Genomic DNA, 23,097 nt, shown 5'->3' on the forward strand with positions numbered 1-23,097 from the left:
TAGCAGACTGCTGTGAAAGCATACTGGTTAATAAAAAATAAAAATAAAACTCCCAATAATCTGCCAACATCCCTTTCAGTTATCATCTGCAGTGGCATCTGCGGCTTCATGCCTCCAGCTAAATGTGGAGAAGTGGTGCCACATTCGCTCATCTAACAAAAGCGCATGGAAAACACCACGAGTGTTCTCCTGATTTTTTTAATTTGCTAAGCAGTTTGCTTGACTGTACCACAAAATATCAAAAATGATGACTAAAAATGATCAGAAGAATAGCAGAGGATGTATGAAGAGTTCATTCTCTGTAAACCTAATCTGTTACCGTGGTTCAGACATGTACCGCAATTAAAAAACTTCATCTTGATGCTGCTTTTTTATCCACGGAATAAGGTCAAGGTTCTTTATTGTTATTCGCATCACATGTGGTACATGAGGTGGAACAAAATTGTGTACACAGGGTCCCAGTTACATCCAACAATAGCAAATATATAAAGTGTAAAAATAAACAGTAAAAGATCTAGGATATAAACTAATATATACGCTAAACAAACGCCAAACGGTGCGTTAAGATATACAGTAGTCATTAATAGCGCTAAACAATACACAGAACAACAGCAGCACGAACATGAGTCTTTGTGGGTGGATGAGTACGAATGAACACAGCAGCATGAAATAATCAGCAGCATGAGATCAGCAGCATGGATAATCAGCAGCACATATCACTAATCAAAGTGGCATTACAGTGATTTTTTTTTCACAGTTATAATCCTGGTTAGATATTCATGAGTCTAACAGCTTCAAGGTAGAAGCTGTTCCTCAGTCTAGTGGTTCTACACTTAATGCTCCTCAACCTCCTTCCTGAGGGGAACGGGGGGAAAAGTGTGTGTGCTGGGTGAGTGGGGTCCTTCGTGATGCAGGTGGCCCTCTTCCTGCATCTGGAGGTGTAGATGTCTGTGATGGTGGGGAGACTGACAGGAATTTTAAAAAGTCCTGCAGCAATTAATAGTACAAGAATATCATTAAGATCCCATGAATCACCTCCTGACATGTCAGTGTGGGTGGACACATTCAGCTGAAAGCACAAAGACACATAAAATAAAGCTGCCCAGAAAGGTTGTTTGGCAATTGGCTTCACTGACTCCACTCTAAAAGAAAGTCTCTCTCTGTAAGTGTGACTGTTGTTTGCTTTTCTCGACAATCTGATCTGCTGGGACCAAAGAGGAGGAGAGGTGTCAAAAGTGAAGTCATTTGGACAAGCGGTGTTTTTTTTCTTTTTTCTGTTAGGCTTTCTCAACAGTCAGAAGTGCATCAGTATGAAGAAACCCTCCACCTTCAAACTATTCTGCTGCTTGAATTAGTTTTAAACGCATGTTTAGAGAGCTTTTCTTGATTTTCTATAGACTGTCCAAGATGATTTAGCATTAGACGCACAAAAACATCCTCCTGCAGCGCCGTTCAGCCAAATAAGGAAGTAAAGGTATCTTTAATGTTTTATGATTCTGCTTTTCCAGGCAGAACAGTCGTTTTTTTTTTTTTTATTCTTAACAGCAACACTGCAGGAGAGTGTTAACCATGCATCATGTCTTAATGTTTTATTATAGAGATGCAAACAGCTGCAAATTCATGCAGGTTCCCTTTCATTTAGTAGCTTTATAGCAAATGAATAAAATCGAAATGTAAAGCCAGCAAACTACAAAACAAGTCATAATTCAGTGTTCCTTTTCTTTTTGTTTAGTTCTTTCTTGGCTGCTAAAGTTCAGGGCTTGATTGGATCGACACAAAAACTTACATAATGTAAAAAATATATACATTGCACATGGATTTTTAGAAGTAAAATGTTAAAAAAGACAAAATAAATAAAAACTAATTAAAGGCTTATGCATGATTCAGGCAGTACAGTATGTACTCCTTAATGGAATGCAGTTCATCTGACATTTTTCATGCCAGACTCATCCTACACTGGGAGATGAAGGTGATATTGTTGTCCTGGTCAAATCTTTAAAGTGCCTGTAATGATAATTTTTTGCAATGAATATGAATTAATTTGGGGAAAGATAACGTTAACAATATATTGTAATAATTCACACTGCTGAGCTGAGCAGTGATTAGATCGTTATCAGATATTTGTGTGTGCAGTAACAGGAAGTGAAGACAAATAAAGTGAACAAAGCGCTGCTACAATGACTGACAACACTGGCAGTCACAACTCAACAAACAAAAACCAGAGTTCCCCTATGATGTCACTTCCTGTTTCACTTTGGCCCCACTAAGTCAAAGAAAAATTGTCAGTTATGTGACAAAATGCGTAAAATCATGTGTATTATGCCATTTTTTATATATTAAGAGGTTTTCTTCCACTTTTTGTATTTGTAGGAGATACATGTCACAGACACTTTAAAATAATAAGCACAAATTCATGTAATATTACAGATGTCTAGCTCAGAGTATGTTTTGTGGATGACTCACAGCTACTACCACATTAACATTTAGCTCAATATCTGTAAAACTGACTGAGTTGGAGTCGTTTTTGTTTTTGCTAAATACCTGTGACAGCTTTCTTGAACGGGACTGACTCAAAATCTTCATCAGTTGTAGACGTACGTCCAGTGATTACTTGCTCAGAGTATCAATAAACTCTTCCATGTTGTTTGAGAGATATTTTGCTAACAGATAAGCAAGTTTAACTTCAACAGGTAATGGAAATGTTTTAAGGTTTTGCTCAAGATGTAGCACTTAGAGTACAGTATATGTTGTGAATAACTCTCAGGTACTACCACACCGAATCTTAACTCAATTTCTGTAAAATTCACCGAGTTGTAGCCATTTTTGTATTTGCCTAAATTGATTAGGTGGGGCAGCCATCTTGAATCAGGTTGAGTCCAAAAGTTAATTCGTTGCAGATGTATATCCAAAGATAAGGTTTTGAAGGTTTCAGTCAAATGTGTTCAGTGATTCATGATTATTTGTTTATATATCTATCTATTTATCTATTTATTTGTGTTTGTTTGTTTGTTTTTTGCTTTGTCAAAACATTATCACTGATATTTAAAAAAAAAAGAAGGCTATGGAAAAAAATTAATTACAACTAAATCAAAAGCTTTGCAGTTTTATGTTGTGTGAAACACTATACAGTAGTCCCTCGCTACTTCGCGGTTTGACTTTCGCGGTTTTTCAAAGTAAGATTGGACATGACACACAACTGGCTGATTGATGGCTGAGCCGCAAGATCGGCATGGATATTTTATTTAAAATAAATTATTTTAAATTATTTAGCACCTGCTGCACCTGTGTGCAGCCCACAGGTGCAGGGAGAAGCTCCCTCTGCAGCATGTCGATCTCCGCTCTGCAGCAGAGAAGTGGGCGTGGCCAAGAGCGCTGGCAGGTGGCAGATAGTGATCGTGACATGCTGTGCTGTATATATATATATATATATATATATATATATATATATATACACACTACTATTTCTACTTCGTGGTTTTTTTCACTTACTTTTCACTTGTCGTGGTGGAGCTGAGAACGGAAACCCCTGCAATAAATGAGGGACTACTGTATTTGAAATATCCCTTTATTTGCTGCAGGATATTTTTTTAATTAAAGCATTTTCGACTCGTTTATACTCAAAATATGTTTAGTTTTATTACTGATGATCTCTAAGCTCATTACAAATCCACGTGCATGCACTAAGCATGTCCACTTAGATGTAACGTGGTTTGTGCACACACACATTGCTCTCCCTTACATTACTGTTTTTGAGCTTGAAGTCTTCCTCAATTTCATCTGCGCTGTCATCATCCGACACCTCCCCCTCCTCGGCATCCGCGGACAGATAGGCGGGCAGGCGCTTCCCCTGGACGGAGAAAACGCAGAGAGGTGGAGGAAAAGTGACAAACAGGAACCGAATCATGCACATGGTCAGAGATAATCCAAAAAATAAGACATCACTGATTATTATGATTGACTGTAAAAATGTTCTAAGAAAATAAATATGTTTTTTTTTTTAAGTTGTAGTTTTTTTTTCTTCATCAGGATGAACCGGCAGAATAAAAAGACATTTTTAAGCACAGAAGCGAACACAGAATGCTCAATCCTAAAAACACACTCAGCAGCAGATTCTCTGAGAAGCTCCCTAAGAAGCTCTTCCAGTTCACTGAAAGCCCATTAGTGAACCATTCTCCAAGTGTGCGTGGGAGTGGAGGTTTTCTAAGCATCTTCTTCTAATAAAAAAAATAAGGCTCAAAGCTTCCTGCAGTACACGAAGTCTCTCCCTGGTTGACATCACTGCCCCCACTTCAACCACCGCCACGGGCGGTCTGTCGCCTTTCGTTCTGTATGTGATTGTTGAAACCTTGGTGAAATATCTCTGTATTGTTCGCTCTCTGGTCTGCTGGGAGAAGTGAAGAGGTGGAAGGCTTCCAGGTGGATTCAAAAAATGGGAGGAGTAAAGGGCCTTTGTAGAAAATCAGCAATGCTTTTTAAATTTGCAGATTTCTGACTGACAAGGAACAGAGTCAAGGACCCCACAGCATGAACTTCCCTCACACAAGAGGTGAAGACGAATGTGTTTGGACGTACAACAAAAAGAGCTGGTACGTCTTAAAAGAAGATGTCTGAATGTTTGCTTTTAATAAATATGTCAAATATGATTCACAGATCATCTTTCACAGCACCTGCCTGGCCTTTACAGCAGGTGCTTCAAAAATATAAGCATGGCAGTTATTGTTACGGCATGGCTGTAGGACAAGTAACTATAAAAATGCTGCATTTTAAATGCAGCGCTCTGCTTGGGGGTGTCGTATGAAACAGCTGACTTTGAGCACATGGTGGTTTGAGGCTTACAAACACATTTCATGGTGCTGGAGGAGGTAGGACCTAGTAACTTTATGGCATTCCTCTTAAGAATTTATCTTTAAACCTGCAATGTTATTAGAGTTTAAAAAAGACATTACATGTTTTAGATATTAGTCAAATGTCACCAATATACAGAGATGTTAAGCTCATCTACTATGGATTGGTAGATCTAAGGTCTAGCAACCACCATCTTCAAAGATTAGTTGTTTTGTTTGTTTTTTTATTGGCATAGTTGCATTAAAATGTTATGAACAGCTAACATCTTACCTGGTGAAGATGGCTCTTTAAACAACCTCAGTTTGGAGAAACGGATCTTAAATCAGAACGTACTGACGAGCTAACAGCTAGTTTGATCAGGACAGAGACCCAAGTGTAATGCTGTCAACATAAAACAACTCTTCGTGTAAATGTTCTTTTAAAAACATTTACATCAGTCAGGTTTGAGTTACTCAGTTGTTCCTACAGAAATATTGTGATATTCTTGCTACAAGTGCTCAAGGCTGTGACAGAAGTGTTTGAACTTTAAAAACAAAAAAATTAAATTTAAAAACAAAAGTTTTGTCGACGTCCCCTGTTGCTGAGGGATTTGAATGGTAAGTGTTTTTCTGAACTGGACATGAACAGTGAATGTAAGTAAACCTTAATGTTTTTTAGTGAAAGTTATTCAAGTGGGTAGAAGTTACACTGTGGAGAAGAAGAGAGGTACTTCTGTTGTTTTTTGCTTGTCTGAGTCAGCGCAGAGTGGTGGATCCTGGCGAGTGGGGGGAGCAATTTTATCCACCCCTTGACGCAATGGCGGAGTCAAGGGGTGGCCAATGGTGACCTTGGCCACTACAGATTAATCTTCAGCCACCCCATCGGTCACCCCAATCATTTGAGGAAACTAATCAATATAAAAACTAGAAAGCATAGTTTCCTGAAATGATTGGGTTGGCCAGTTTACATCAATATATGGCAGTGACCATCTTCGATTTTGACGAGGAAACTCAATTTTTGAAAGTGACGTTTTCTATGCCTAGAGGAAGCCGCACACCAAAATGAAATATGGTACATTGCTCATTTTTCAAGGTATCCAGCTCAAAGGACAGATGAACGAGGGACAAAAAGGGGGCGTGTCATGTAACCCAAATATTTTCAGTCAGGTCATCTGGACAGTTTCTTTCTTTTTGTGCTGAAACGTTTCACCTTCCATCCAGAAGTCTTCATCAGTCAAGGAAACACACAACACAAAACTGATTCTTCCCCCAACAGCTTACTCCAAAGTGGAACAAACCAGTTATGCTGATGCTAAGATGGTCTCTTTGGCAAGCCCCCTCCTCCGATGTCGGCCCTCTCCCTCGTCGACAGTCATGTCAAACTGGTTCAAAACCAACAAAGTCCATGCTCAATAATCCAGGTATTTGTAATACCTGGACCAGTAATTGTTGGATTGTATACCTGGATTATTGAGCATGGACTTTGTTGGTCATGTCGTAACATTTATAACCTTTCTAAAAAAAAAAAATTTTTTTTAACTTCAAAAATATATGAACTATCCTTTTATAATTTCTTGTATGTGACGCAAATGTAGATTTAAAGAAAGAAAATCAAGGCTAATGAGATTTGTTTGACTCCTGTGCCAAACAAATAAGTTTAGCAAGTCTGATCGGAGGTAAAACTGAAAAACAGAGACAGGTTGTTTTCTCTTCGGAAGACTGAACCCCCCCCCCCCCACTCCCCAAAAAAAGGCATAAAACCCTTTTCTTTTTCTTCCTTTTTTTTTTGGGGGGGGGGGGGGCTCAGTAATTACATAGATCAAATTATTTTATGTGTTTATTTTTTTATTTATTTTGGTAGTTTCTGTCCTCCATACTGTGGAATCAAGTTATCACTGAATAATATTCAGAACTTGTTCAAATGTTACAAAGTTAAAACAAGCTATCTAAAACAAACTGCAACAAATTATAATCCTGCAACCTTAAAGCAAATTATCAGATGGTAAATTTGTTTACTAGGGTTTTTTTTTTTTTTAAACATACATGTGATATATTCTGAAATTTGTCAAAAAAAACAGACATCTATATATTGGAAACTTAACCGTATAGATTTAACCATAGATTTAAAGGTTGATTATTTGTTTGCACTTAATTTCTTGTGTTTACCAGAAGTCGTTAATTAAATAAATGAATATACCAGCCTCAAATGAGTCAGCAGTCAGATTGAGTTTGCGCTGTGCATGCTTCAAAGTATTTGAGCCAACAGTCTGCTCAGAGATAACTTGCAGCTATCCTTCCCTTCCTCCCTCCCACTCCATCCATGATTAAAACAATGACCTAGTTTTATTCACTTATAATTTTCCCTCTCTTCATCTCTGTTTGGAAACAAGTAGCCTCTCAGTGCTGTTCCCCACTCCCCACCCTTAGTCACAAAGCACACAAAGTCAAATATTGACGGATAATGAGATGATGGGAGGGAAGTGGGGGCGAGGCAGAAGCTTTTATTCACACGTACATTAAATGCTGAGTCGTGTTTTAATCTAAAATATATTTAAAACGCAGAAGTTCGGACTCTATAAAGTGATGTCTTCTTACTTTGATGAGAATCTTTCCTTGCAGGCTTTGGGGACTTGGTAACGTTGTGGAGTCTCTGCTCAGCACACCTCCCACGTCCAGTTTGTCTCCGAAGATGTCTCGCAGGTACTGCGCGATCTTCTTCTGCTGCTGGATGTTACAGTGGTTCTCGATGGAGAGAATCACTGGAAATCTTAAATAATGAAGGAGAAAAAAAAAGTTTTTGTAGGATTAAAAGAGGCGGGTTTGAATGAGATTGTAAAGAATTTGAATTGTTTGACTTTGATGGGATTGATTTATTAATATAATCCTAAATCATTATCACCTGTCATTAAAAGCAAAAGGGTAATAATGATTTTCCCAATGTTTGTGTAAGTGTGTGTTCATTTGTCTACACCATTAGCAACATCCTCTGAACATGTCTGAATAACTTGAACTTGTTTTAATGAAACTCTCAGAAAATAATCACAGAACAATTCAATTCAATTCAAAAATACGCCATGAATCCCAAAGGGAAATCAAGTGTTTTCGTAGCTCATCATCCTGGTTTCATTCAAGAGTTGTTAGATGCTGATAGCTGTGGGCAGGATAGATCTCTTGCAGTGAAGTTGAAGAATCTGGCCACAGATACTTCTGTCCACCCAGATCCAGTTTGCTGTCAGATCAGGCGGGCCTCTCGGTCCTCCTGGGCAGCAGGACTGCCCGATTGCCTGGCAGAATTCCTCCCTGAGCGAAGGTCACTCCTTCCAGCAGTCTGCCAAGCTCCTCGTTGCTGCGGGCAGACAGCTGAAGGTGCCAGGGGATGATCCCGGTCCTCCCATTGTCACAAGCCGAGTTTTCTACCAGCTCCAGGGTCTTGGCAGTCAGGTACTCGAGCACTGCCAACTGGTTGACGGGAATTCATCCATGACACCTCCTTTTCAACTCATTTGGGATTTGGGGCTGTAGCTGAAGTATTTGAGCTTTTGAGATGTTAATCAGCTGCTCCTGGTTGCTAAAGAACACCTTGTTGCCATGGTTATGCATCATAAATGCCCCAAAGTAAAAAGTTTTCAGTAAAAATCCTTCCAGCTGCACAACATCTGATACCAGAGGAAATACTCATCTGAAAAATGTAATTTACATCCAGAAAAAAAGAGGAATTAAAGTTTTCAAAAGCAATAACTCAGAATGAATAACAGAGCTACTCCAACATGCAGCCACCGTGAATGGTGCAATTTTAGAACTAGAACGCCTAAGGAACTCGAACTATATCTAGAACTAGAACTATAGCTATAACACACATCTACAATTGATTAACATTTGAATTTATCCTTATTAAAGATGGCCAGGTCATTTGAGAATCAGGTTTAGGTTTTATTGATGACCCTGAATGGGCAGGCTCCTGGATATCTGTCTGACTTCCTGCAGTCTTATGTGCTCTCCAGATCCCTCAGATCTAATGAAACGAGTTTAGCTGGACTGGTCCACAGAGGCGATCGGACCTTCTCAGTTGTAGCTCCTAAGCTGTGGAACCAGTTGCCCCATCACTTCAGACAGGTTTCAACTCTTGGGGTTTTTAAGTCTCTTCTTAAAACACATTTTGGACTCATGGACTTTAATGCAGCACGAGAAATGATATTTATCTGATCCATTTAATAGTTTCATTTGTTGTCTTCTTGTGTTTTTGTTTTTTTATACTACTGTTGTAGAACTACCTATTTGTGTGTGTGTGTGCAGCACTTTAGTGAACAGCAGTTGCTTTTTTTTAATGTGCTAAATAAATTTGATTTAAAATATTAAGTATCTGAGAGACATTCTACAGCATATACTCTTAGCACTAACCCATCTCCTAACATCTCACAGATTCACATGAGATCCTGAATAACATGACTTGCACGGTTTGACCAAAATGGCTACAATTTGTCTTATCATAAAACAGTTTTCATTTAAATTAAAACTCTGGTCTTTAAGGCACTGGGCATTATGCATTCCTTCAAGGAAAACTAGTCCTTGAATGTGTGGGTTTTTTTTTTTTTTAGATTTCTTTGTTCGTCACATGCGCCATGTTTGTCTCTGTGTTTTCATTTAGAAAAGCTGAAATGACTTGTGGCCACACAGCAGCACTGCTCAAATGCCAGGTTTGTTGGAGTGACAGCTTTCCCTCAGGGGACACAACCCCAGTCGCACCTCTGATCTCTGAAGCACACACATCGAGATGCACAACGACACAGACACACACACACACACACACACACACGAGTGTCATCCCAAGAACAAAAAGAGAATAACAGAGATTGTGCTGTTATGACAGGGGAACATCCAGACACGTCTCTCATGTGAAACTATGAGGTGGCTCGTTGTGTGTGTGAATGTGTGTGAATGTGTGTGTGTTGTTAGACAGTGGAGAATCGCTACACTTGAGAAATGTTGCCTGGGGGTTATTAATCACATTACCGGGAAGCACAGAGGATTAACTATTAACTGAAAGTGTTGGTGAGAAGAGCAACAGGAGAGACGAAGAGGCACAAACTGTTCAGTTTATTAATCTGGTCTCCCTGTCAGCAAGATTACAGATTACTAATTAATAAAGTACCAAAGTGTGAGTTAATGAGTGTTTGCAGACATTTACTAATTAGTAAATGTGTTTTCTGTCAGGAATCAGTGCTGAAAAATGAAAATCTGGCTGTTTTTTTTTTTAAAGCTCGCCTTTGGAAAAACACCTATTTTACCGGAAACATGAATAAATTCAAATACCTGTTTAAAATGTTGAGCATGAAAGAAACACTGATTTAAATTGCAAATCAGCCACTGATTGCAATCTCAAAAACTAAATTATTTTTTCCATCCCTGCATTGTGTTTCATGAGCCACAAATGAATGTTATTTTGTTCCACAGAAGAAATTGTTGCTGAAATGTCAGACGTGTCTCTTTCTCTGTCCAGGATATTTGACTGAAGCTTGTTTTCATCACAAAATACATCCAAATGAAATGAAATAGTTCCACTATGGGTATTTTTTAATGTGATAAATTAGCATAAATTAGTCATCCAATGATATTTCATATAAATCTTTTACTAATTCAAACAGATTGGGAAGAGAAAGAAGCTAAACTAACACATTGTAGATGCTTCCATTAGGTAAAGTTATATGGGATAAATTGTCATCGTTATGCTGATGATACACAGTTATACTTGTCCATGAAACCCAATGAATCCAATCAATTACTTAGACTACAAGCATGTCAAGCAAGCAGCAGGTTACTGACCCTTTCAGAAGAGGATAAAATGAGACAGACGCAGAAATACTGTTGACAGATCTGTGCTTGTTCAGGTTTCTATAGCACAAAGCAAAAGTGGACGGGTGGAAAATGGTTTGCCATGTCATTGTTTGTCATTGATTACAGATCTTATGGTTCCATATTTTCCTAACAGAGCACTTTGCTTTCAGACTGCAGGTTTACTTGTGGTTCCTAGAGTTTCCAAAAGCACAATGGCAGGCAAAGTTTTCAGTTTTCAGGCTCCTCTCTTGTGGAACCAACTTCCAGTTTCTGTCCATGAAGCTGACACCTTGTCTACTTTTAAGATCAGGCTCAAGTCTTTCCTTTTTGATAAATCCTATAGTTAGGGTTGGCTTGGGTTTCCTGAGCTATCTCTTACTTATGCAGCTATAGACTTAAACTGCAGGAACATGAATGATCACATTTCCTCACTCTGCTGCTGTCTTTACTGACTCTACTTTACTTGTTTGAATTAGTAATTATTTACATCCTTAACATGTTTTATTTTTCTTTCTTCCAGTAAAAAGTACACCTGGACCTGTCCTGTGTTCGTTTGTTTCTCCATCCTGTCCTCTCAAACCCAGCCAGTTGAAGCAGATGGCCGCTTGTCCTGAGTCTGGTTCTGCCGTTGGCAGTATGATGGCCCAGTGGTTAGCACTGTTGCCTCACAGCAAGAAAGTCCTGGGTTCAATTCCCGGTTGCACCTGAGGTCTTTCTGTGTGGATGCTTGAGTGGATTTTCTCCGGGTACTCCGGTTTCCTCCCACAGACCAAACAACATGCATGTTAGGCTGCCTTCAGGTCCAGGACACCCTTGCAAAAGATATCTGTAATCTCAATGGGATTTACCTGTTTAAATAAAGATTAATGCTGGAGATTTTTCCTGTTAAAAGGCAGTTTTTTCCTTTCCACTGTTGCTTTTGTGCTTGGGAGACTGCGACAAAGTGAAGACTCAACACATTCTGCTGGTTTCCTTAGATAGATAACTTTTACTATTAGGCTTTTGTATGTACATATGAATGTTTCTGTTCAGTGCCCTGAGATTATTACTTCTGTTGTGACTTGGCGCTATAGAAATAAACTGAAGTGAATTGTTTTATAAAATCTCAGTATATGCTGCCTGTAAAGGTCCATGATATACAAAGCATTAAAAAAATATCTACTTGGGAAAACTTTTTTTTTTCTCAGCATAACCTCAGTGTGTAGAGGAAAAATAATCCAGGTAGAAAAATCCAACAAAGTCAAATCAGGTCCCCTGGATGGTTTGTTTTCATCCAAAAGACTATTAAGGATTACTGAGGAAGAATCAGAATGTTTTGAGCCACTTTGGCCATGACTGCCTCAAACGAGTTGGCGGGGGAGAGGTCGGACTCCAGAAACCATCATCACCATCAAACTGGTTGACCCACTATGTAAAGTGCTATTTATAAGACTGAGTTTGTTGTGGCTCCTCGGACTGAAGAAGACTTCTGGATGAAAGACGAAACGTTTCAACAAAAACAAACCGTCCAGAGGACCTGACTTAACTTTGTTGGATTTACCTGGATTATTGAGCATGAATCAGGATGTTCTCATTTAATTCTCAACAAAAATTTAATTAAACAAATGCTAAATTTGACAAAAGCTACTGATTCACTGCAGCAGTTTTTACACTCCAAGGCATTAAGGACTTGAAGTTTACAAACCAAAATTAAGTTGAAAACAAACAACTTCAGTCTTAATTTAGTTCAGTTCTCACCAAGCGTCCATTTACAGCAACACATTTTAATTAATTACATAAAAACTGACTGTAGTCCAACAGTTTCTGTATCTGAATAAAGCAAATGGCTTTCTAACTCTTCCACTGTCGTCATCAGAAGCTGTGATGGCAGTTCATGTGAGCCAAGGAGACAGCAGGAAGCTGCATCTTTCACAACTTTGTTTGGATCCTGTTGGACCCGGCAGAATCACTAACTCCTCAGGGAGCCAGAGGAAACTCTGCTCAGCAGATGGTTCGATAATATGCGCTAATAACTTCCAGGAGTCACTCTTGTGTTACCAAGAAAAATATTAATCTGCCTTTGACCACTTTTTGTTAAAGCTCCTAAAGAAAACTCTCATCAGGTTTATCAACACTGACAAAAGTGTAACCACTGTCTCGTTTTGTAATTCTGCTAAGACCAAGGATCTGTTTTGATTTATGTATTTTTTCTTAAAAAAAAATGATATATAATGCAAAACATCACAGATTTTTCATTGTTGGTTGATTTTACTGTTGCAATGTTTCACATTCTGCAGATTTTATCAAAAGAAAGCTGTACAGAACCAGCTACAAGGCATTTGTTGTTTAATAGATATACTGTGCATCTCTCAGGTTATAAAGTTGAGATGTACTAAACTGTATCGTTATACTAGAATTCTGATATATGATGAGTACTTTTAAACTTTTTCTGTCCATGTTTTTAATCTCAGATTTTCAAAATGTCTAAATCTGTCAGATTTGGACAGTTTTTCATTTATTTCATGACTTGTTTTGTGTTAAAGTTACGGCATCAAGACTAAAAGTTGTTGAAATGAATAAAATGATGCATAATTAGAGGTTGCTTTGTATTTATGTTTACTTTATTCAAATTAAAGTGATGCATGGTTTTAAGTCATCAGAAAAAAATGTTTTGTCTTTCTTTAACTTCCATTAAATTAAATTAAATGAGCTGCATTACATTTTGTCTTATGACTAAAGAATACATAGATTTAGGAGTAAGTACAATTAGTTTACAATATTCAATGAAAAATTGTAACTTCAGAGAAATTAAAAAAAAATTGACTGTAACAGAAATTACATCCGTTTTAATATTTTAATCCAAAGTAAAGCTACATGTTAATATAGTGTTAAATATTAAGATCAACCAAACTGGTTAATTTCTAGCTAAATAAAAATAAGTGGTTTATGGTTAATGCAACTTGAATTTTCACTTTGAATTAATGTAAATGTTTGCTTTTGCTCAAAATTAACTTAAAATTTATAATTTCATCCAAGTCATACATTTAGTTTGACATAAACTAATAAATTTAGGTGTAACAAATTACATCGATTTTTAAAGTTAATCCAAATTTTCAGTTTTTTTCAGTGAACATTGTACAACTAAGAAATTGGACAACTGTTTAATTATCATTATTATCATTAGTGCCATGCGTTACGGAAAACAGCCAGTGAACAAATTGGGGAATAACAAAGTAAACTTATTATTATTTTCTTTTTATTGTCAGTAAAGTTGCTCACTCACCTCATTTTATCTTCCTCTGAAAGACTTCAATGATTTTATTACACTGAATTTTACCTGATGTCTTGTTATCAAAACTTTTTTGTTTCTGTATTTCAGCTTGTTTTAGGTAGGTGTTAGAAATTAGTTCTGGCTATACTCTAAATTTTTCACACTTAAAATAAAATATAAAAAAAAAAGTGTGTTGGGGGGGGGTTAGCTCAAAAGCTTGGACAATTCTTGTTTAATTTAAAAACAATTGCTTCAATCTTCATCTTTCCTCATTTATTCAGTAATGTGATACAGTAGACTGAATCTAAAATGTGAGCCTTATTATTATTATTTTTATCTCTTAATCTTTAGAAATGTGTCTCCTATAAAAAAATGTACAGCACAATGCAAATAAAATATTTAGATTTTACATTTTGTCTCAACTTCTGGAAAAATATCAGCGATGGAATCAATGTTGGAGAATAAAACCGTTCCTAAAGCAGAAATAAAGTTCAAATAAGAAAAATCACAGTTAATAAAGTCAAAGAAAGCTATTTAAAATTCAGTTTTATTGTTGTGTTTAAGGCTCCCTACAATTATGAGGATGGAGGAGTACATTTTTCCAAAATAACTCACTGAAACCTGCATTCAGTCACTCCCAGTCGTAAAAGAGGAACTCACTGGTTGTTTACGAAGGCGTATTTATTGATGGTCTCGATGACGGACTTGAAGGGGATCTTGGAGGTCAGAGTGTATCCATGCTGGACCATCGGCTCTCCATCAGAACCATCCCAACAATCAACTACAGGAAACAAGTTTTAAAAAGTGTTACAACAGGTTTTAAAACATCCCTCATTTTTAATACAGTATAGTTTACTTGATCATCAGTTTTTCAAGCTTTCTACATGTTTTTCCAGAGTTTTTTTTTTTTATAGATTTTTGACTTTTTTCAACAATTTTCTGTTCAGTACTGGACCATGACAGAAGACTGCGCAGTGCTCAAAATGATGAAGAAAGATGACAAGTGGAGGACAAAGACAGTAGAGCTGTGTGGAAAAAACAATCTACAGCTGATAAATATTTTCTTCAGCTAAAAATCTTTTCTATGTCAACATTTCAACTAACTATTACAAATTATAGAACATAAACTATTATAGTTGGTGTTTTCATAAATTCAGCTCAAAAGACGAGAGGCCGCTGGTAACAAAGTGCCAATAACCAATTTAAAACTGGTTCTTTTCTAAACAGAATTTAGTTTTGTCATGTGTTGGCACCACATTAATTCATCCTTTTGAGTTTAGGAGCCTTTTTCGTTCTGAATGAATCACAGGTCGAAATGAGCATTTCAAGACTTTTGCACATATATACGTGACTCAGTTGGTAGAGCTGCTGCCTCTCAGCGAGAAGGTTGCTGGATGAAATCCCGGCCAGCAGGCCATTCTGGGTGAAGTTTGCATGTTCTCTCCGTGCATGCATGGGTTTCTTGACTCCTGACTGGATCTTCAAAACGTTGTCATATAACTCCACTTCTAAAGCAACTCCATTGGCTCCCAGTTCATTATCAAGTGGATTTCAAGGTTTTGGTTTTGACTTGGCGAGCTCTGCATGGACAGACACCAGAACTTTTACATCCCTACACCCCGATCAGGGCTTTGAGGTCCTGTGATCAAGACCTGCAGATTGTTCCCAGACTAAACTGAAACCTACAGGAGACAGAGACTTTTCTTCTGTGGCTCCAAGACTCTGGAACTCCTCAAACTCTCCGATCAGTGGACTCTGGCTTCTTTTAAAGGCCAGCTAAAAACTCATCTTTTTAAAACTGCCTTTGCTTAAATTTGTTTTGTGCACTATTTTATTTTGTTTGTCGAAGCACTTTGTGATTTTTCATCTTGAAAAGCGCTATATAAATAAAGTTTTACTTACTTACTTACTCTGGTTTCCTCCCACAGACCAAAAACATGCATGTTAGACTGACTGGTAACTCTAAATTGTCCCTAGATGAGAGTGAGAGAGTGAATGGTTGTTTGTCTTGTTTGTCTCTATGTGACACTGTGATGGACTGGAGACCTGTCCAGGGTGTCCCCCACCTCTCACACATTGATAGCTGGACATGGGCACCAGTGACCCCTGTGACTCAAAAAGGAAGAAGCGGATGGATGGATGGATGGATGGATGGATGGATGGATGGATGGATGGATGGATGGATATACTGTAAGTAAATTTCCATATAAGAAGTTCACAATAAATTAAAGTACAGTGAGCGTCCATTTTGTCCGAGTTGTTGCATCTTCGGGTCTGTTTTTCTTTGCCTTACAGTTGTGTCAAACTCATCTGAAAAAAGGAGGCAAAAATTAAAAATGAATTCCAGTTTCAGTCAAAAATGTTACCTACAGTGAGAGACCTGACATCTTTTCTTGGGTGCAGGCTCCTCGAGTTTTATTGGTCTCATTTAACATTCTCTGTTGCTCTTACCGTATCAAAATCAAAGATTAGGGTAAAATTCAAACTCCTTTTCTTGACTTCAGAGTTGTCGTCTTGAAAAGTCTGCGCTATATACAGTAAAGTATGCTCAGTTTTAAAGTAAAGCAAAAAGTGAGAAAAGTATTTGACTTCTATAACATCATTATGGCGTCCAGATAAGATGTTGATTGTCCAGAAATGTTGATTGTGATCACACACACACACAAAAATGTTTATTCAAGTTCGGCAGATAAAATGAAGTCATTGTATTGTAATAATAGTGTTGTTTTCACAGCAGACATATTGATTAGTCACAATAAAAGGATCCCAGGGTGGTACTAATAAGAAAGAAGAGGCTGTAAAATGTCCCACAGCAAAGACCGTACCCTGACAGAGCAGGGCGTGAATTGAATGCAGCCCTTTTAATTAAATATAACACTGTAGTTGTTCTTGTCACTTCTTCCGTGTCTTTATAATTAAACATAGCTTTACCTTCCACACATCTGCAGCCGGACTGCAGCACCCAGGCGTACATGTCGGTCTTGGAGTGGGACAGGAGCTGGTCTCCGGTCAGGTACGTGTTATGGGACGAGGCGATGAAGTAGTTACACAGAGGCTGCTCCATGTCCTGGTTCACCTCGTGGTGCAGCGGGTTGAATATATCACAGGTTGGACTGCGCATAAAGCCTGTGAAACCTGAAACCAAAAAAAATGTATGAGAACCGAGTGCGAGAAGCAAAAAGGTTGCTCAATGTAAGAAGAGACCGTTTTAGAAAAGTTTGATGTGGTAATTGTCTGTTTGACTCCACTGGATGAGTCACAGTGGTGCTGTTAACCCCTTGTCCTTAAATGTGTTTGGATTTAAGACAAATTTCACAATCATCAAAACAAAATGAGCACAAAAAATCAACAGCATCGAGACGATGTTTCAACACTGATAGCAGGGCAAGGTTTAATACTTTCAGATTTAATACAAATATGAGCAACAGGGTAATTATTTCTATTTATGACGCTTTATTTCTATGTGAACTAACAAAACATTCACATAAACACTAAGATGCTAATATGAGCTGAAACCATGAGAAAAATAGTGCAAGCACAAACAACAAAAATATATATTTTGAGACCTATCTTGAAATATTTGAGGTATTTTATCTGAATGGGTAAAATGTACCCATTGTGCCAGTATTCTATTAATTTGTTTTTCAAGGGTTTAAAGAGTTTATGAATGAAAACACTCTCGAAAAGTTTGTTTTGTGGCTTTAGAACAAAAAAAATGAGGTTTGCTCCTTTTGTTGTTACAGTCTGTGTTTATTATGGAGCTTGAAGTATTTTGAGGTATTTGAGTGGGTTTTGAATCATTCTGGTTACTGTATGTTCCGGTGTATAAGTCGTTCCGGAGTATAAGTCACATCAGTCAAGAAACGCATCATGAAAAGGAAAAGAAAAACATATATAAGTCGAATTTATTATGCGTCACCGCTGACCCGTTGCATTTATTATGCATTTATTTAATGATAGCCTGGGCGGTGCCATCCATCCATCCATCACAGCTGGAGCCGCTAGCTCTCCAGTGTTCCTCCGCCTGCACCAGCTGAGTGAAGCAAGCAAGCACGGGAGGACTCACTGGTGCAGTTCTTAGAAATTTAAAGCAGCAGTCAAAAATCGTTATGAATTTGGGAGGGAAAAATGTAGCAACAAGTCACTTCGACGTATAAGTTGCAGGACTGACAAATTATGCAAAAAAACCTGCAATTTATATGCTGGAAAATATGATATATTTTTGTCATGTTCTTTTAGTTTTCTTCTCGTATTTTCCATCACAGTTTCTCATTCGTTCCTGACTCCAGCTCCCAACACATGACCAGACTTCTGTTATTAATCTGCACACTTGTTGCTCATTCACTGTTTCTTACACCCCTGGAGTTTTCTCTGTTTGCTGTTTTTGAAGACAGTATAAAGTATAAAAAAACTGTACTAGCTCCAGTCAGGGGGGCGGGCAAACAAGCAGGAACTTAAATTTCCCCCATTCATAAATAATTTTAATTTTAAAAAGTCGTAATAATTGGATTATAAACTTTAATTACCATATGTATTCATTTGACTTCCATTCATTTTTCATGCATGTCTATAGCCTAACCCTGACCCTTACCCTAGACCTAACCCCTGACCCGCCAGCGGCACTTCTTATGGGACCTGCGCTTTGGGCTCCATGAGGAGCAGCTGGTCCTCACTACGTACGATTTGTTGCAAAAATGGCCTTACAAGGACATACAAAGACACACACACAGTCAACCTTCACACCTCAGACAAAAAGATTAGTCTCAGTCCAAAAAAAACCTGATCACTGTCTGTGTCGTTTTCTCATTATCACCGCTCTTGTTTTTCTTAACTAATTTTCACACTGCAGGAATCCTCCCTCTCCTCCCTCTCCTCCCTCTTCTCCCTCTCCTCCTTGGGGTCGCCCTTCTGCTACGTGAGCTAAATACTGATTATGATACTTGAATATTTCTGTCTAATTTTCCACCTTTTGATCAACCAAGTTATAATTCTTATCATGAGTAGTGGGACTCACAGTAAATAACAACAACGAGATCAATAAGTCTTTCATGCTATTTATTATTAATATTATTATCATTTGTTATTTTATAAGAAATGTGTTTTGCAATGCATCTACAAATTTTGTGACGGCACTGAAGCTCTGGTATGATTCTGCATTCATTTTTATGGTCTCAAAAATTGAGTGCTGCTCAGTCTGTGGTTTGACTTTCTTCATCTTTTATTAAGTATTTTGGAAGCAGTATGTTTGGTTGTCTTTTACATGTTGTAAAATTTTAGGTAGTTATTTTGTCATTTTCTGTTTTTATTCAGGTGTCCTCCATAAACCCTGGTTCCAGCTCCTCACACACCACCCGCTTCCATTAGCAATCAGCTCTTGTCACTCACTAATCACTGTCTGTATACTCTGTTTCTCTTTGTCTACGTCGGATCGAGTGCTCACATGCTCATATCCTGCCACTTTTCCAGTTTCTCTGACTTGTTCCTGTTTGCCGGTTTTGTTGCTTGCTCTTTGAAATCCTGCTGAGATCCAGACTTGCTTCTTCCATGCCTACCTTTGGGTCCAGTTTGAGCCACCACTTGTAGCATTTGCATTTTGAGAAATACTTTGTAAAGCCTGGTTTTGTTTCTTTGTCCAGTCCTCTAACCCCATAACTTGTCAATGTATGCTCAGGATGAGAGGATTATATATATATATATATATTTATAACAAAATTTTTGACTGATGCTTTAAATTTCAAAGAACTGCAAAAGCGAGTCCTCCCGTGCTCACTCAGCTGGTGCAGGCGGAGGAACGCTGGAGAGCTTGCAGCTCTGATGGATGGATGGATGGATGGATGGATGGATGGATGGACGGACGGACGGACGGACGGACGGACGGACGGACGGACGGATGGATGGATGGATGGACGGACGGATGGATGGATGGATGGATGGATGGATGGATGGATGGATGGATGGATGGCTCTGTGCCACTCAGGCAAAATGATACGTGACTTATACGCCGAAGCGACTTATATGCCGGAAAATACAATAAATATAAATTTTAATATAACTTGTTGGTTTCCTCTACAAGGCAGGTTTATTTTTTTCTAATTGACATTTTAGAAAACTAATATAGTAAATTAAACTGAACTTACATCGGCTTATAACTGTTTTGAATTTGACTGAACTGGTATGAGTGAAGGACAAGGCATTTTAAGTGGAAACATTTGGATTGTAACTGGCTGAAAATGAGCTTTATTGGAAGTGAACTTGGATTTACAGACAATGTGTGTGAATGAGAGGGAGGTCGGTGGAACAGTGAGGCTACAAGGAGCAGAGGTCACAAAGGTGCAGGACTTCAAGTACTTGGGGTCCACTTTCCAGGAAAATGGGGAATGAGGTAAAGAGGTGAAGAAGAGAGTCCAGGCAGGATGGAGTGGATGGAGAAAAGTTTCAGGAGTGATTTACGACAAAAGGGTGTCGGCAAAGGTCAAAGGAAAAGTTTAGAGACCAGTTATGTTGTATGGACTTGAGACAGTGGTACTGACAAAAAAGACATGAGAAAGAACTGGAAGTGGCAGAAATGAAGATGTTGAGGTTCTCCTTAGGAGTGACAAGGATGGATAAGATTAGGAATGAGATCATCAGAGATACAGCCCAGGTTGGACAACTGGGAGATAAAGATAGAGAGACCAGACTGAGATGGTTTGGACATGTCCAGAGGAGGGCCAGTGGGTATACTGGTAGAAGGATGTTAGAAATGCAGCTGCCAGGAAAAATACAAAGAGGAGATATATGGAGTGAGGACAGAGTGAGCTGGATGAGGATGACTCACTGTGGTGACCCCTGAAGAGGGAATAGCCAAAAGAATAACAATAAGAAGAAAGCAAACTTAAATTTAAATTGGTCAATTAATTTTTAAAATACCTGAGAGGATTTTTGTGATAAACTGGTGTCTAAAAATAAACTTTACTGCAAGAACATCTGCAAAAACTATCAAGTAATGAAACGTAAACAAAATACTTGTACACCAGTGGTAAACCATGATAAACACAAGTGGACAAAAGAAAAAAAAAAATGGATCCAAGGTTTAACAAATGGAAAAAAGACAAAGTTAGTGAAAGTAAAGATGTGAAAGTTACCATCAATCCCCAGAACGCCTTTTTGTTTATTCTCGTCAGACATCTCAAACTTGTTAATTATTTCTGCAACGTACTCTGAAGTCACACTGGTCATCTAAAGAAAAGAAAAATGAACACAGCACATATAACAGCTGCGGTTAAATATATTAAAGTACTGCAATTAGCAAATATTACCAGTATTCAAAGTAAAAAAATGAAAAACAGGACAAAAAAAAAATCAATATTTCTCCATTCTTATGATAAATGTCTATCAGTTGTTTGCTGTAAACTGTAATGACGGCTCACCTTCTGCTCGTTGTGCAGAAAGTTGGCCAGCTCCTCCGATGTCAGGTGGTCCTTCCTGTCACTGTACGCCATCATCAACAGGAACAGGTCCCGTCTAAGAGACATCATCTTGTAGAAAACGGAAAACTCTTCGTACGTCAGCGTGCCCTGCTGATCATCTGTGTCTGCTTCCTGAGAAGGTAAATAAATGGCATATCCTTATAAATGCAGTTAACCTTTTCATATTTTGATGGTTTGACCAAATACTTCTTGGGTCGCTTCAACTGGCTCCTTGTCAAATTCAAAATATAAGTCAAAATCTTATTTCTAACCTACAAAGTGCAAAGCCCTCAACAACCTAGCTCCATCTTATATTACAGGTCTTATTGTTCCATATTTTCCTAACAGAGCACTTCACTCTCAGACTGAAGGTTTACTTGTGGTTCCTAGAGTTTCCAAAAGCAGAATGGGAGGAAGATCTTTCAGTTATCAGGCTCCTCTCTTGTGGAACCAACTTCCAGTTTCTGTTCGTAAGGCTGACACATTGTCCAGTTTTAAGACTAAGTTTAAGACTTTCCTTTTTGATAAATCATATAGTTATGGTTGGCTTGTTATGCTGCTATATGCTTAGACTACTGGAGGACAAATTGACCTCATTTTTTTATAATGAACTGCTGCAACTGAATGGTTTTCATTCGATACTATTTCTATCTTAACATGTGATTCTCGACCTGCAATTGTGTATCTATTCCTCCTTCCGGTTCCTCTCAAACCCAGACGGTCGAAGCAGATGGCCACTTGTACTGGCCGGGTTCTGCTGGAGGTTTCTTCCTCATGATGGAGTTTTTCCTTTCCACTGTCGCCTTCATGCTTGCTCAAGATGAGAGTCTGTGATGAAGTTAAACTCAAAGCAGTCTGCTCCTCGGATTAATAATGTCATTAATTTACTTTTTATACATATGAATGTTTCTGTTCAGTGCCCTGAGATGACTTCTGTTGTGACTTGGTGCTATAAAAATAAACTGAATTGAATTGAACTGCTTGTTATAGAAACCACTCCACGTAGATTCCTGGGTTTCATTAAAAAAAAAAAAAAACGTTAGTGTGAGTTCTTCCCCTCTCCGAACGTGTTGAGTCCTTGAAAATATTGCAGGTAGTTACTGCTGCAATTTACCAGGTTCGGTGTGTGCCACAAATGATGGAGAGTCATGTTACACACCTCCAATATGATGCGTCACGACAAAACCAAATCTCTTTCCTGCCCTAAAGAAATCAGTAAATGTGAAGTCTGTGTCAAAATGAATAAAGGTTGAAAATGACCTTGATTCAGTCTGACTGTCAGAAGCTCAATGGAGCAACTGGCAGCAGCATAAAATAAAAGAACAAAGACAAAACAACCAAACGTGAGACAAATTAAAGAGTTTTAGACTCAGATCTTCTCATGTTGAGAAATGTTAGAACTGTAGGTGTTTCAGACAAACCTAGTAAATAACAGCTTAGCTTAACATGTTCACCTCTAGTTGTGGGCCTCAACATTAAAAACACAACTACAGACTAAAAAAAAAAAAGAGTTAAACTACAGGCTAAATTCAGTTTTACCGCGTTGTAAGTCAATAAAATAAGTCTTGAAGTCAATATATGTAGACCTGTCAAATGTACAGATGTTTACAAATGCATCCCTTTCTCTGCATCTTTTCACGCGTCTTTCTCCTCTTGCACAACTACTGTTTTGAATTAACAGTCAGGTCCAAAGTTTCAGCATGTCCTGCCTCCTTTGTTCCATTTCTTTGTCGGTATCCAGAAT

At 38.1% G+C, this 23,097-nt stretch overlaps 1 protein-coding gene across 1 annotated transcript in view; it reads right to left on the bottom strand.

Annotated features, from left to right (window-relative positions):
• The window catches only part of plch1 (phospholipase C, eta 1), an 81,972-nt gene that overhangs the window by 20,309 nt on the left and 38,566 nt on the right, over nt 1-23,097 (bottom strand). Inside the window, exons 5-10 of the mRNA XM_037677565.1 lie at nt 21,315-21,485; nt 21,030-21,123; nt 16,837-17,040; nt 14,566-14,686; nt 7,419-7,590; nt 3,740-3,847 (exon numbers count right to left, since the gene is read on the bottom strand). Coding sequence (XP_037533493.1) covers nt 3,740-3,847; nt 7,419-7,590; nt 14,566-14,686; nt 16,837-17,040; nt 21,030-21,123; nt 21,315-21,485 — 870 coding nt within the window. The remainder of the gene's footprint in view (nt 1-3,739; nt 3,848-7,418; nt 7,591-14,565; nt 14,687-16,836; nt 17,041-21,029; nt 21,124-21,314; nt 21,486-23,097) is intronic.

This window comes from Nematolebias whitei, chromosome 6 (genome assembly GCF_014905685.2).
Source record: "Nematolebias whitei isolate Nwh7 chromosome 6, NemWhi1, whole genome shotgun sequence".
Taxonomy (NCBI): domain Eukaryota; kingdom Metazoa; phylum Chordata; class Actinopteri; order Cyprinodontiformes; family Rivulidae; genus Nematolebias; species Nematolebias whitei.